Source organism: Didymella exigua (assembly GCF_010094145.1).
Source record: "Didymella exigua CBS 183.55 unplaced genomic scaffold M421scaffold_3, whole genome shotgun sequence".
Taxonomy (NCBI): Eukaryota; Fungi; Ascomycota; class Dothideomycetes; order Pleosporales; family Didymellaceae; genus Didymella; species Didymella exigua.
Genome location: NW_022984777.1, coordinates 398943 through 412074, shown reverse-complemented (window position 1 = coordinate 412074; position 13132 = coordinate 398943). Strand labels below are relative to the sequence as shown.

At 55.6% G+C, this 13132-nt stretch overlaps 5 protein-coding genes across 5 annotated transcripts; 2 read left to right on the top strand and 3 right to left on the bottom strand.

Moving 5' to 3' along the window:
- Positions 1-287: 287 nt before the first annotated feature.
- M421DRAFT_416313 (DUF1765-domain-containing protein) lies at positions 288-4503 on the bottom strand. The gene is made up of 3 exons (XM_033591011.1): positions 3146-4503; positions 1528-3099; positions 288-1478 (listed from the first exon to the last, which is right to left on the bottom strand). Exons 1-3 carry the CDS (start codon positions 4144-4146, stop codon positions 659-661), a joined length of 3393 nt encoding a protein of 1130 aa, XP_033452945.1. The 5' UTR covers positions 4147-4503; the 3' UTR covers positions 288-658.
- A 1243-nt stretch (positions 4504-5746) lies between these two features.
- On the bottom strand, positions 5747-6438 carry M421DRAFT_246938 (uncharacterized protein). Its single transcript, XM_033588567.1, has 3 exons — positions 6337-6438; positions 6206-6281; positions 5747-6153 (listed from the first exon to the last, which is right to left on the bottom strand). The coding sequence occupies exons 1-3, from the start codon at positions 6361-6363 to the stop codon at positions 5876-5878; spliced, it is 381 nt and encodes a 126-aa protein (XP_033452944.1). The 5' UTR covers positions 6364-6438; the 3' UTR covers positions 5747-5875.
- Positions 6439-6616: 178 nt separating this feature from the next.
- M421DRAFT_53294 (cyclin-like protein) lies at positions 6617-7705 on the top strand (the record flags this gene model as incomplete). The annotated part of the gene is made up of 1 exon (XM_033595099.1): positions 6617-7705. The coding sequence occupies one exon, from the start codon at positions 6617-6619 to the stop codon at positions 7703-7705; it is 1089 nt and encodes a 362-aa protein (XP_033452943.1).
- A 1097-nt stretch (positions 7706-8802) lies between these two features.
- M421DRAFT_1300 (carbohydrate-binding module family 18 protein) lies at positions 8803-10417 on the top strand (the record flags this gene model as incomplete). Its single annotated transcript, XM_033587374.1, has 2 exons — positions 8803-9532; positions 9594-10417. 2 exons carry the CDS (start codon positions 8803-8805, stop codon positions 10415-10417), a joined length of 1554 nt encoding a protein of 517 aa, XP_033452942.1.
- A 1216-nt stretch (positions 10418-11633) lies between these two features.
- M421DRAFT_1299 (uncharacterized protein) lies at positions 11634-13118 on the bottom strand (the record flags this gene model as incomplete). Its single annotated transcript, XM_033587373.1, has 1 exon — positions 11634-13118. One exon carries the CDS (start codon positions 13116-13118, stop codon positions 11634-11636), a length of 1485 nt encoding a protein of 494 aa, XP_033452941.1.
- Between the last annotated feature and the right edge of the window lie 14 nt (positions 13119-13132).

Here is a 13132-nt window from a genome sequence, read left to right as displayed (position 1 = left end):
AATACTCGGATCAATATCGCACCTGCACAGCTTGGTCGGGCCTTGCTGCATTCAAGCCGACTTCTTGGTAGATCCGTGCCAGACCGCTGTCTGGACAAGCGGTGGCGCGACAACCACGACCACGAGTACGCAAGCGACGAAAGGCTTGATGAGTTTAATGCATTCAACGTATGCTGTTGATTTGAAGAATAGGGAATGCAGTGACAGCAGCCGCGCTAGTGCGGCGGTGACGGCAGGCGCGATTACCTTCACAAGTCCCGGTCACCTCGACTTGACACCGTAGGATATAATATAGCAACAATAGATTGAAACTTATGACTGACCATAAACCTACGTATGTATTGAGCTTTGCAGCATATCAACAATCAGCGGCGCCTATATGATACCTTATAAAAGAACCCCAACAAGAACGCAATGGAGCTCGCAAAACGAGGCATGCAAGCAGCGCGCTGCCATGTATGCATGCAGGAACGTATACAAAGGACTGTGTACAAACGAACAAGTCGGGACCAAGAGTACTGCAACGCCGTAGGATCTCAAAGTGCCGGGTGAGTATCCATATGCAAGGGGGCCGTGAAGCAGAACCAATGCTGCGCGAAAGATGGGATGAGATCGTTCCTGCCGATGATCATGTTGACAAAAAAGGTCGCGTTTGAAACTAGCCGGGGCGTCTGAAGGCTTCGACGCAGAGTGCGGGTGTTTCGACCTGCTTATTAGTCGGTACGCCCTCGTTCTTTCTTCGGTCAAAAAAGTTCTGGCACTCGTGCGAGACGAAGGTCCACTCCGCAAGGGCACGACCGGCGTAGCGGCTAGATGTCGCGGCTGTCCCTGTTGGTTTGATGCTAGTTGCGAGCTCGTTGTGAATGCCATTCTGCTGCAGCAAAACTTGTGCTGCAACAGGTAGCCGTGGCGGCTGAAGTCGCATATTTTGGTAGGTACCGAAGCGTTTGTCGACCCATTCCAAGGAGAAGCGGAAGCTGTACGTGCGATGTGTAGGAGGAGATGGCGGTGACGGTGTAGGAGCTGGTTTTTCCGCAGGCGTCTTCTCAAGGGAGATCTTTGGAGGTGTCGTGCTGTTAATGTTCTCCTTACTTTTAGAAGCTGCCTTGAATTTTGACGAGCCCCCCATAAGACTTTTCAGCATGCCCCACTTGCCCTTGGCTGGCTCTTCGTCCGGGAAATCGGTGGTATCTGTCGCCAGTGCTGCGACCTTCTGCGCCATAGGCTCCGGGACTGGTGTGGAAGCGGATGGTTTCCGCTGGTGAGGATTTTGCACAACGCCGTCGAATGTAAGAAAGGGACCATTGCTGGCCGCAACGGGATTATCATTACGTATAATAAGGAATCGTCGACCTGGAGCTGGATTGCAGGCCTGTGTCGACGGAAAGGCAATTTGCAATCGGTCGGCATCTTCGGTGAGCCAAAGGTAGTGAGACCAAACAGAGCGGAGGCGCTCGCTGAGCGCTGTCTTGATCTCTCTGTTGTCTTATTAGCGAGGCGACATTGGGAACAATGGCTGTTACTGACAATTCAACCTCAGAAGGCTCTCCATCGAACCGTGCAACGCGCCAACAAATCAAACGCATGTAGTAGGAGCGAACCATCGGACACCAATGATTGAATCTGCTCTCAAAGAATGCCGGCTCCAGAAGAAATTCAAGGCACAGGCTCTTCTTTCGATGATCATCCAAAGCCAGGGTAGCCCAGATGCTGTAGAGAAACGAGTACAGCTTGATCTCTGTAGCTGTGTTCTCGCTTGCTGTCATCTCTTTGCAGACTTTCAGCCAGAATGGCCACTCTAGGACCTTGTGGTGCTCGTTGTTGTGTTGCTCGTATCTGACCAGGATCCCGAACGCTTCTTCCATAAAGTCGCAGAGCGTGTAGCACGCATTGCTGTCGTAGATGGAGATCTTGCGTGCTTGTGCTTGAAGTAAGCTTACAAAACTGTCTGCGAACATGTGTCGAGCAACGTGTATATGTGAATTGCCCTCGGACAAGAAATCTCGTATGAGCATGATCAGTCGATTCTCCTGCATCTGCCGTGTGGCGTTCGCTGGTGGAATAGCCATTGTGGAAGCAGATGCGTCTGGTTCACTCAGTACATCGTCAAATGTAATCGACTGTGGTCCAGATTCCTCATGCTGCTGTGGCAAAGCGTGCCTGTTGATTGTTGCGTCCATGTTAACGAGAATTTGCGCGTGTACCATGAGCAGGCCTGGCGCACAAACACGCTCCTGGGCAGTGAGGACGCCTGGCAGGAAACCAGTGATTAGGATATGGTAGTGCTTGACGAAGACATAAAAAAGATCGCTCTCGGCGCCTGACCAGCGCTTGATCCATAGTCCGTACCAGTCGAGGTTGGCGATCTGCAGCGGCGGTGTTGCAGCTGGAGGGCCGCGCAATGTGCGCACCAACTTCGCCAACGACTGGAGTTTGAGCGGGTGAAGATTCGGGGGGAAAGCGGCTGAAATGCGTTCGGAGATGGCGTCCATCTTGTCCAGTCTCGACACGCCTGCTTCCTCCAGCACACGCTTCATCATCTCTAGCGAGGGGCTCCAGAGTCGGACCATGATGTCGGCAACTCCAGGACAGAAGCAGAAAGCATACGCGCAAGTCTTGCCGCAAAACGTGACCAGACTTGCTGCTGCATTCCGCGGGGTCATCTTATCAACGACGAAAGCCATCTGAGACATCAAGTTCTGCTGAAACGTGTTCTTGACGTTGTGGTAGACGGATTCCGCCAGAAAATCCGAGCTACTGGAAGTCGTCGAAGTAGATGTCAAAGTCGAGCCCGTCTCGTCGCGGTCAGCGAGCGCGCAGAACGGCGAAGGCATAAGTCTCCATTCCGGTCTCTCCATGATCCCAGCCAAACCTTCCAGAATCACTGGTCGATCTGTCCCAGATATCGACTGGTTATTGCGTCCTGCCACAAGCTCCAACAGGCCGGTCCACCACCCATTGAGAATGTTCGTCCTTCGATCAAGATCTTCCGGTCTAAGCTTTTGGTTCGAAGGGTGGTTCGCGTACTTGTAGATGAAGTCTTGGAGCAGGCTCGTTCGCACGATGTTCGCCTTCAAGGAGCTGGACTTGTGCTGGAACCTGTGAAATGTAAGCTTGGGGATACCGTAGAGAGCGCTTGACATACTTCCGCAGCTCGCCCTCTAGGGTCCTGAATACGGTCCAGAGCTCATCCTTCTTACGTGGTTCCGTCTTGATTTTGTTGCCTAGCTTGTCTGTCGAGGTGTTGCGCGGAAGTGGAGGGACACGGTCGGTCGGGCTAAGGGGACTGTCTGAATGCGGGTATAGGGGAAGTTGTTCGGTAGAGAAGGATTTTGGCACGGAGGGAACAGCGGGCCCGTTGGCAGTCAGGAGCGCACTGAGGCGCTTGTTCTTCTTGCTGAGGGGTAGGGCTGCCGGTCGCTCGTCTACGGTGTCTTGTGCCTCGTCCCTTACTTCATTCCTGGCTTCAGCCTCCTCAGGAATGCTGTCTGTGCTCGTCGGCGTCTTTCTTTTCGGTGCCTCGATAGCCGCGGCCTTCTTTTGTGCTTTGTCATCCTTGTGTGCCGCCTTCTTCTCCTTTTTGCTCTCCTTTGTAGGCGAATTGGAGATAGGTAGTGGGGGCGGCGGCTGTTGCTGCTGCTGGTGCTGCTGTGAGACGACCCATGACTTCCTCCTCAGCTTCGTCAGGGATCTCGATGGGGAGCTTCCCGGCGACTCGGTCTCCTTGACGACGTCTTTGCGATTGCGCTCAGGCTTGGGCTCAATTGAGGGATCCCTGCTCTTGCTGGAGAAGGGGAGGAATCTCGACGACCGACGTGCGGTGGCAGCAGGCCTCAATTGCGGCATCTCGAGGGCCTGTGGGGCTTCCTCTGAGGACGGACTCGATCCGCCTGAGGAGCTGTCAGACGTGACGTCGATGTCTTTGCCCTTGTTCAGGTCTTCCTCCGATGGCGCATCCTCGTCCAGGCTCTTCACGCGCGGAAAGTACGTGTACGAGGCCGCCTTGGGCAACTGCGCCCGCTCAGGCTTCCTCTCGTCGTCAGCCGGGGGCAGAGGGCCGGCTTCTGAGGCCGCCCTACTTCGGCCCCGCGACTTGCTGGAGAAGACATCGTGCCCGCGCAGAGCTGAAGCCACGGCGATTGGCATGGCGACGGCGGCGGCGCGATATAAAGCGAGTGTGGTGGAGGTCTGCGGGTTCCCCGTGCGGAGCTATTCCCCATGAGCGACTCCAAAAAGTGCTGCTGCGTTATTTTTCACGGGCTCATGGCGCAGGAACAGGAATAGAGCGGTGTTGTGCTGTTAGGCGGGCACGGCGAGCCGTGCAGTAGGCTGTGAAGGCAGTTGGCAGATCCACAGTACTAGTACGTCACAGGCCTCGCTGAAGCGTCGGAACGAGCGGAAGGGCGGCTGGAGAGAGGACGATTGGTGCTTGCAGGCAGCGCGGAGGGATGACGGGGCGGACACTGTATATTCAGGGTCGCCTGTGGCGAATGTGGACGTGCTTGTGTCAGAAAAAGCGCTCACAATTGGGTCCGCTCGATTCATGTCCAGGGTTTTGACGCCTGCACTGCACGCCGACGAGGACGACTGCGGCTAGTAAGGGCGTGCCTCCCGCTTGTGCAGATCGATGTCGGAGGGATTTTCTAAAATTACAGTATGACCGGGGCCTTCTGCCGACCTTCTGCCTGTGACGCTGGCCACGGGCCGTGGTCAGAGGTGCAAAGATGGTAGTACACCTCAACACAACACGACGCCTCTTCGGGTTGCTACATCGCTGGCGTTGGCATCTGCCATCCATGACCCATCGAACGGCGCTCGTGCCAGCTGCCAGTTCCAGTGCGGTTTCCAGTGCGGGCCCCCTCAACCGCTGCCATGGATGCACCAAATTGCGCGAACGAGCCTTGTTTTTCGTGACTTGTAAATAGTGCAATCTCTCGTGCGGCGTCCCTGCCCTTAATCAAACGCATTACCGCTCGTTTCCAGGGCCAGTGCAATTCTATCGCGCGCGCTTGTCGTTTAACGGGAACACCGATCCATCCGTGCAAGGTGCGCACTAGATATTCTCGATGATGCATGTTCTTGGTGGGTTCTTCAATGGTCTACGTCACGGGACCTGCGGACCAGTCGACTATCCGGCTCCGCTTGCCCAGCCTTGCATCTGCCGCTCTTTAGATCCAACCGCCAATCGTTTCAGAAGCACGCTGAGGCTGAGGTGAGCGTCCGCCGACCTAATCCGAGGAAGACTCCTCCAATGCGGACAGCTCACACTCTGACTGCCTTGAAAGAGAGCCCGTGGCGCCTGGCTAGGTGCTTGGTTCGCTGTATGTAGCGGGTCCAGTGAGTTAATATGAACTCACCACTCTGCCACCAATACTTTGGTGCAGAAGCTGAGCGTCCTGTGCATGTTCGTACAGCGGGTCGAACCTGATAGTGTGTCCCTGTACATATGTACATGCAAGAACAACAAAGTCAAGATGAGAGACACGGAAAGATATCGCCGGTCAAGGTTCCAGCTTACTCTATCCAGATCGCGCAGGCAAAATCCCATCAATCAAGCGCCCTCATTTGCCCTCTTCACGATTGCTGAGCCTCGCGAAAAACCTAGCGGACTGCAGTAGCGCCATGTATGTACCTGTCAGCATGCTACGCATCGCACTGCAAGCAATGGAATCATTCGGATCTATAATGCCAGTACGTAAAACAAGCATTGGTTCCCCACGTTTGCCTGACGGAACCATCAAGAGTTCTTCAAAACCCGTATCACGTGATTGAGAGCGCGCTGTGCAGGTGTTCAAGCTCGGTCTATTGCCCAATCCATATTGACACATTCGCTAGTATTTGGTACAGATGATCTGAATATCAGAGCGCAGCCAGCTTAGTGGGTGGCACCGGAGGTGGTAATTGACTCGTCCTCCTCAACGAACCAGTCCTCTTCAGGCAGGACCTGGCCGCCCTCTGTGGCAGCCTCAGCGCCAACATCGGGCTGCTCGGTCTCGTAGGCCTTGAGCTCGTTCGCAATATCGGCCTCCTCGGGGGACTTGGGAGCGGCGGGGATGGAGAACTTCTGGACTTGGCCCTCAGCATCGTTGGCCTTGACCTGGGGAACCTTGTAGTTCTTCAGCTCGCGGAGGTAGAGATCCTGCACCAGATCGGCTGCGCCAATTGTATCAGTAGAGTCCGTGGACGTGCGATTGTGATGATGTACCTGAGCGAACGGCCGTAGGGGTGATGAAGGTGCGGCGAGCAATGGTAGGCTGCTGGCGAGCAACGCGTGCGAGCGCCTGGCGCTAATCCGGGTCAGCAAGCATCGTCAATTGGGCGCACAGAGAGGCGTACCGAGGCCCTGATGGATTGCGCGAGCATGATGTTGGATGTGGAGGGGGTGGGAGCTGTCAATGGAGCTCCTGCTTGCACTGCGGCCCTCACCTTTGATTTTCTGTCACGTGGCCATGCTAGCGCGGGTTGTGGCTCACCCAAGCACAATGAGAAACGGCCGCCTCAGCTCCTTCAAGCAAGCACCCACACTCTCTCATCCCGCCCACATACGGTGTCAACCTCACCCGGAGCTTCCGAGAGCCAGCTAGAGCAGCTAGATAATCAAAACGTGATCTGCAACATGTCTTTCGCGCCCAATGGTCGCATGCTCTCGCCGGGCGAGGTCTATGAGGAGGAGCGCAAGCCTGTCAAGGAGGAAGCCTGGTCTGAGGACCTGAACGTTACGCTGATGTGCCCCGACTGCCGCGAAATGCCCCCAAATCTCGTCGAGGAGTTCAGCGCCGGAGACACAATATGCGGTTCCTGCGGTCGCGTTCTCTCCGAGCGCGGCATCGATACACGCTCCGAGTGGCGTACGTTCTCCAACGATGACCAAGGCAACGACGACCCTTCTCGTATTGGTGACGCCGCAAACCCACTGCTGCGCGGTTCTCAGCTGCAGACCGAGATCGGTTTCGGCGATGGTGGCCTGAAGGTGCGCGAGCTGTCTCGTGCCCACAACAAGAGCAACCACGACAAGGGCAACAAGTCGCTCCAGTCTGCCTTTGGCCAGATCACTACACTCTGCGACTCGCAGAATATCAGCAAGACTACGCAAGACACGGCCAAGATGCTGTTCCGCATGACGGACGATGAGAAGCTGTTCAAGGGCAAGTCGCAGGACGCCATCATCGCCGGCTGTATCTTCATAGCTTGCCGGCAGCATTCGCAGAACCGCAGTTTCCGTGAAATCTTCAAAATGACAAATGTGTCGAAGAAGGAGGTGGGTCGTACATTCAAGACACTCGAAGCCCACATCCAGAGGTTGCAGAAGCAGCAGAACAAGGACAGCCAATCCGTCCTGGACACTTCCAATCTCACCACGAAGAACGCCACCAGCGCAGAGACGCTCATGCCTCGTGCCTGTGCCAAGCTCGATCTCGAACGTTTCATTCAACTCATCGCCGAAGAGTGCGCGCGTCTCGTCTCCGAACATGGCGTCGCCGCTGGCCGTTCACCTCTCTCTATTGCCGGCGCCTGTCTCTATTTCGTTTCTCACCTCATGGGTAACCCTCGATCTCCTAAGGAGATTGGTGCGGCCGTTGAAGTCAGCGATGGCACCATCCGTACCGCCTACAAGGCGCTTTATAGCGCACAAGACCAGATCATCAAGCCGGAGTGGCTCGAAGCAGGCAAGGGTGGCGACAAGTCCAGGCTCCCTGCGATCTAGGAAGTCGAGCTCAGCAGCGACGGCACGCGTCAGTTTTGTGCTTGCAACCACCGGTGTGTCTACCGAACAGGTTCTCGTCCATGGACTTGTTGGGCGCCAATACGCAGTCGTTAGTGTTTTGTGGCTGCATGGCGTGTTCATTGATTTCTTGTTTTGCATTGATAGCGAGCATGGGAAGGCGTTACCACTCTGAGAAGTCGACACAAATTGGACAAGGTTGTGCTTAATTGTGTTTTAATACCCCATAGAAAGGCTTGAAAATTAAAAATGGCGTTTGGGAATTCTTTGGTGTCACACTGTACTGACTACCTTCTAGGTGCGCACTCAGCAGATGAGCTTCTGTCGGCCAGACTGAGATTCATCACTAGCTCTCAGATGATGAGTCTGCATCTTCGTATCGTTGCCTGACAATGCCCAAATCCGTTCGGTTGCCCGATCTGCTATATTCCTTCTCTGGAACGGTCACATGAGCTGCCCCCAATTCAGCTAGACAAGACCCTTTGACCTTCTCTTCCGGTATCAATACTTTACCAGCAACCCTTGTCAACACCTTAAATGCCTCCAAGCTCGTCAAGAGTCGAGGATCTTCACTGCATCTCTTCTGACTAAAGTTAGGTAGGATCATACGTCACATAGCTCATGGAGACTTCAGACTGCTCTTGTCGACCATTCGGTCCCTGTGATGCGTTGCAGGTCTCCGGATCACAGCCAATGCATCATCAGTCGACCCCTTCGCCCAAAGGCCTCCCTACGGCCTACGGAATACTTTCAGTGCTCAAATGATGATGTAGCATATGCTTCACTTCCGCATCACTTTCGTCGCAACATGGAGAGAAATCCGAATCCGGCTTCGATATAGTCATAATGCTCCACTCATCAATATTCCAATGCCCTTGAATCGATTATGGGGTCTACTCAACAAACGACCCTGGTTTTGGGGAGCAAGCGCAGGCGGTCTGAACTTGATCCCCTTCTCCCCTCCTGCTTTCTCTTCTCACACTGCAATCATACTGCAGATTCTGTCTTCATTTCAGATATCACATCAAAACTCTCTTCATTTGTCTTCTCGCAGCTCTTCCAAGGCTGCTTCACCAGTCATGGTTCCTCTTCTTGGGCTACTATACCTTTTAGCTACCGTTCTCTCTGCTGTCGTCTCAGCAGAAAACAACATCAAGTTCATCAACCACTGCCCCTACGATGTCTACTCGTGGGCTGTTGGCCCAGCCGGGTCTGGATGGACTGGGCACGATCACGAAGCCGTCGCCATCCCCGCCAACACGGTCACCTACCAGGGCATGGTCGATTGCGGAATCACCGGCGGTGGTATTTCTGTGAAGCTTCGTGATCTGCCACGGTATGAGGTCGCACCTGCTGGCATCATTCAAGTCGAGTACAATCTCGTCCCCAGCAAAAACCACCTTTGGTACGACCTCAGCGCTGTCGACTGCGACCACACTGTTGGTCCTGAGCATCCTTCTTTCTGCCCTCTCATCGGCGGCGGTTTGAAGGTGTACATCGAGCACGCCGATGAGGGCAAGTGTCCTCCTGCATGGTGCAGTGCGAATGGTCAGTGCCACCGCACTTACACGGAGCACGGTTACTGGCACGGCGAGCCCACGTTCAGGTGCGACGCTGGCAAGGACGTCGTCGTCGAGCTCTGCACCAAGCGCGTGGGCCCAAGGACCTTCAACGGCCACGACGAGCCCAGCCACAACGAGCCTCAGCCGGATAAGAATCCTGGTAACCCATCTACCAACGGTATCTGCGGTGCAAGGACTTCTGGAGGAGAGACGTGTTTCGACTATGCTCGCGGCAGTTGTTGCTCTCGTAAGTCTCCCAAGCTGTTCCCTGCCGCAAGCGAAGAACGGAGTCGCTGACCTCATCTCAGAGTATGGTTGGTGTGGCTACTCCGACGCCCACTGTGGTACGGGCTGTCAATCTGGCTTCGGCAACTGCACGAGCGACTCTGCTGCAGAGACGCCTTCATACCAATCTCCCCCTCAGCCGTCTTTGTACAGCCTTCCCACCGAGCCGAGCACTCTTCAGCCCGTCTACTCCAAGCCCACGCCTAGCTACCACCCGCCGGTATCTAGCTACCACCCGGCACCAGTCTACTCCCCTCCAGTATCCAGCTACTCTCACCCGGCACCAGTCTACTCCCCTCCGGTATCCAGCTACTCTTACCCGGCACCGGTCTACTACCCTCCGGTATCCAGCTACTCTCACCCGGCACCAGTCTACTACCCTCGACCGTCCAGCTATCACCAACCGTCGACCACCCCCACTCCCTCGCACCCGCACATTGCTTACACCTGGCCCGGCCATGGCAAATTTTCATCCAGCTACGCGAAGCCCAGCACCTTCAAGTCAGTACCCTACAGCAAGCCCACCCCCAGCTACGGCAAGCCCTCGCACAGCCATTTCGCACCCCCGAGCTCCACGCGCCCGACCAAACCCAGCCGTAGCGCGATCTACTATCCCGCGCCACGCAGCAGCAAGACCACGCCGGTGTATAGCGAGCCGACACCAGTGCACACCAAGCCAGCAAGCCACACCACACCATCGGACAGCAAACACACAGTGTACAGCACCGCGCCGCCGCACGCCAATCCTTCCAGCTACGTGCCCCCCGCGCACGCGCCGCAGCGGGAACCGCAGATCCCCGGCTCGTGGTACGAAGCGGCTCGGCCATCTCAGGCGCGGCGGCGCTGAGTCGAGGCGGTTCGCAGGAGGAGACGAGGGGTTTTGGTATCTGGGTCCTGTGGGATGAATGGGCGATTGGAAGGGGTGGAAAGGAGAGATGGAGGGTGGGGAAGGAAAGTAGAAAAGGAGAGTAGAAAAGTAGAAAAGAAAAGTAGAAAAGCAGAAAAGGAGAGTAGAAAAGTAGAAAAGTAGAAGAGGAAAGTAGAAAAGTGGAGGAAAGTAGAAAAGTAGAGAAAAGTAGAAAAGTAGAAGAGGAAAGTAGAAAAGTAGAAAAGGGCAGATGGAAACAACAGATGGGAGTCAGGGAGTAAAGGACGGGCCACCACACCACGCATTGTGTTCTGAGATGGGGATGGATGGACGGGGAAAGGGGCAGGGTTGGCATTTTGCGCTGCATGCGGTGCACAGCGGAGGAACACTATATTCAACGTCTCTGGAGAGGGAAGAGACGCAGTGGGAGGAAATCTAGACGCAATCGAGCACAGGAATTAAAACATTCAGCTGCAATCCACGGGTTTCGCACGAGTCGCCGCTTGCGAAAGATAGATGGTGGATGGATGGGGAGAGGCCACGCATCACTTGCACGATGTCTGGACGAGTAGAATTGTGGAGTGCTAGTCCGTCGGGTTCACTGGTGGAGAAGCTGTGCTTTCTTGATACGGAGTGACCTTACCAAGTCCATCGAGTCAAGATAAACTCTAGTGTCTGACCTCGTCTTCCGCAGAGCCAGGGCTGGAGCTAGTCGCTCAGCTGTGCGGTGTGCTGGGACGGGCGCCGGGGTTTGCTCCACGACTATGAGCGCGTCGCTCCAAGGGTGGTAGGGGTGGAGTGCGAAACGTGATCGTCTTCCGCCAATGTCTGTCCAGGTGTCTGGATACAGACACAATGACCGTCTTTATGAACATGCATGCAATGTGCTTCACCCTAGCTCCTGTACCTGTTGGCAGTGGGTGTTGAGAGCAATGGCAATGCGCGTGTCAGGCTTGTATCGGCTGGGTTACATGACAAGCCATGTCTTACGAGTCGTGGTGGCAGTTGGGTGTTGTCGCCTTGCACAGGGTCGTACAAGTCGTGGCGGTAGTCGGGTGTTGTTGCCTTGCACGGGGTCGTACGAGTCGTGGCGGAAGTCGGGTGTTGCCGCCTTGCACGGGGTCGTACGAGTCGTGGCGGTAGCTGGGTGTTGTCGTCTTGCACGTCGAACAGTCCGAGTCGAGGATTGGATGGCTCATGTAAAGGCAAGACCGTCCAAAAGCGCAAGATTCGTCTCCTCGTCTGTCTCTGCCTTTTTGATCTTGTTCGATTGACGCTGGACAGCTTTCTTCTGTGCAGTAGGGAGATTCTCCAACACCAGGTCAGAAAAGTGCTGTTTGGTAAAGGCCATGACAGTCTGGGCTTCGTGGTAGCGCTCTTGCTCAAGGAGCTGTCGAGCGACGCCCAAGCTGACCTGCACTACGAAGCGTCGTTGAGCTGGTTTGGCATTGGCGTATGTAGCAGCTCCGGCAGGGTCTTCAATGAAGTCGAGGCCTGGTCTAGCGGATGGTTTATCGGGGTGGTGCAGGCACAGCATCGAATTCACGGCCTGCGCCCATTGGTTAGGAACCCAAAGTCGGACATTGCGCCGGAAGGAATTGTAGAGATCATTGTCCACCGAGGCAGTCGACTTGGACATGACGGCCTGCACCAGGTACTGACCAGCAGGCCTGAGCTCTTCCCATCGTTTGTCGGGCTGCTCTTCGACCATCTGGTGCGCTCTGCTGAACAGCGCAATAGCCCCATGCAGGTCCTGGGCAGCTCTGGCTACCACCATGTGCTTCAACAGCTGCTTCCTGAACGAGATGGCCTGCACGGAGCTCACGTCATGAGCGAACCGATTCAAGAACCACTTCCAGAGAAGCGCCTCCTTGCCGTCGACCATCATAGCAGCCACGAGGCGCGACATGAACGTCGTCGGCCGCTTGGCGCTTGGCTTCACGAGGCACATGTCGAGGAACTCGCTGGAGTTGTACAAGCCACTAGAGTGCAACCAATCACCAATCACAGCGCCTGCTGTTCTGCCCTTCTGCGGTTGCGAGGTCGGCGGGGATGGGCGACTGCCGAGTATGTCGAGGACCAGAGCAGCCTTCGATAGGGATGCATTGCCGGCGGCGATGTCGTTGAGGAACCAACCCACCGGATCGCTCAGGACGCCCAAGGCGGCCGACTCTGGGCCTTGTCGAGAGGGCTTTTCTTCTCGAGAGGGCTTTTCTTCTCGAGAGGGCTTTTCTTCTCGAGAGGGCTTTTCTTCTCGAGAGGGCTTTTCTTCTCGAGAGGACTTTTCTTGTCGAGAGGGCTTTTCTTGTGGAGAGGACTTTTCTTGTCGAAAGGACTTTTCTTGTCGAGAGGGCTTTTCTTGTCGAGAGAGCTTCACGTGTCGAGAGGGCTTCACGGCGAACAGCGGGTTCAACAAGACGGTTTTGATGTGGCGTGAAGCCAGCGCCGCCGAGCACGGGCCGTGCAGGGCGCTGTGGTCGTCACGGCGCGCATCAGTACGAGCCACAGAATTGTGGGCCTTCTCGCTGGTGTGGACGGGGTGCTCACGGTCGAGGTGGTTGCGGAAGGAGGTGGTCAGCAGACTGAGCAGCTGCTGGCTCTCCCGGGGCGTAAGAGGGAGCTGCGGGTGGAGCGTCTTTGCCAGAGTGCTGAGCGCCCTCTGCCCCACGGGCGACGACATGATGGATGTGCGAG

Excerpts from the sequence above, each read along its gene's own strand:
- M421DRAFT_246938 (XM_033588567.1), bottom strand. The coding sequence starts at position 6,363 with ATGCTCGCGCAATCCATCAGGGCCTCG. Across the intron at positions 6,282-6,336 it reads CGCAATCCATCAGGGCCTCG|GCGCTCGCACGCGTTGCTCG; the intron begins GTACGCCTCTCT and ends GATTAGCGCCAG. Across the intron at positions 6,154-6,205 it reads CCCTACGGCCGTTCGCTCAG|CCGATCTGGTGCAGGATCTC; the intron begins GTACATCATCAC and ends CAATTGGCGCAG.
- M421DRAFT_416313 (XM_033591011.1), bottom strand. The coding sequence starts at position 4,146 with ATGCCAATCGCCGTGGCTTCAGCTCTGCGCGGGCACGATGTCTTCTCC. Across the intron at positions 3,100-3,145 it reads CTAGAGGGCGAGCTGCGGAA|GTTCCAGCACAAGTCCAGCT; the intron begins GTATGTCAAGCG and ends TACATTTCACAG. Across the intron at positions 1,479-1,527 it reads GAGCCTTCTGAGGTTGAATT|AGAGATCAAGACAGCGCTCA; the intron begins GTCAGTAACAGC and ends ATAAGACAACAG.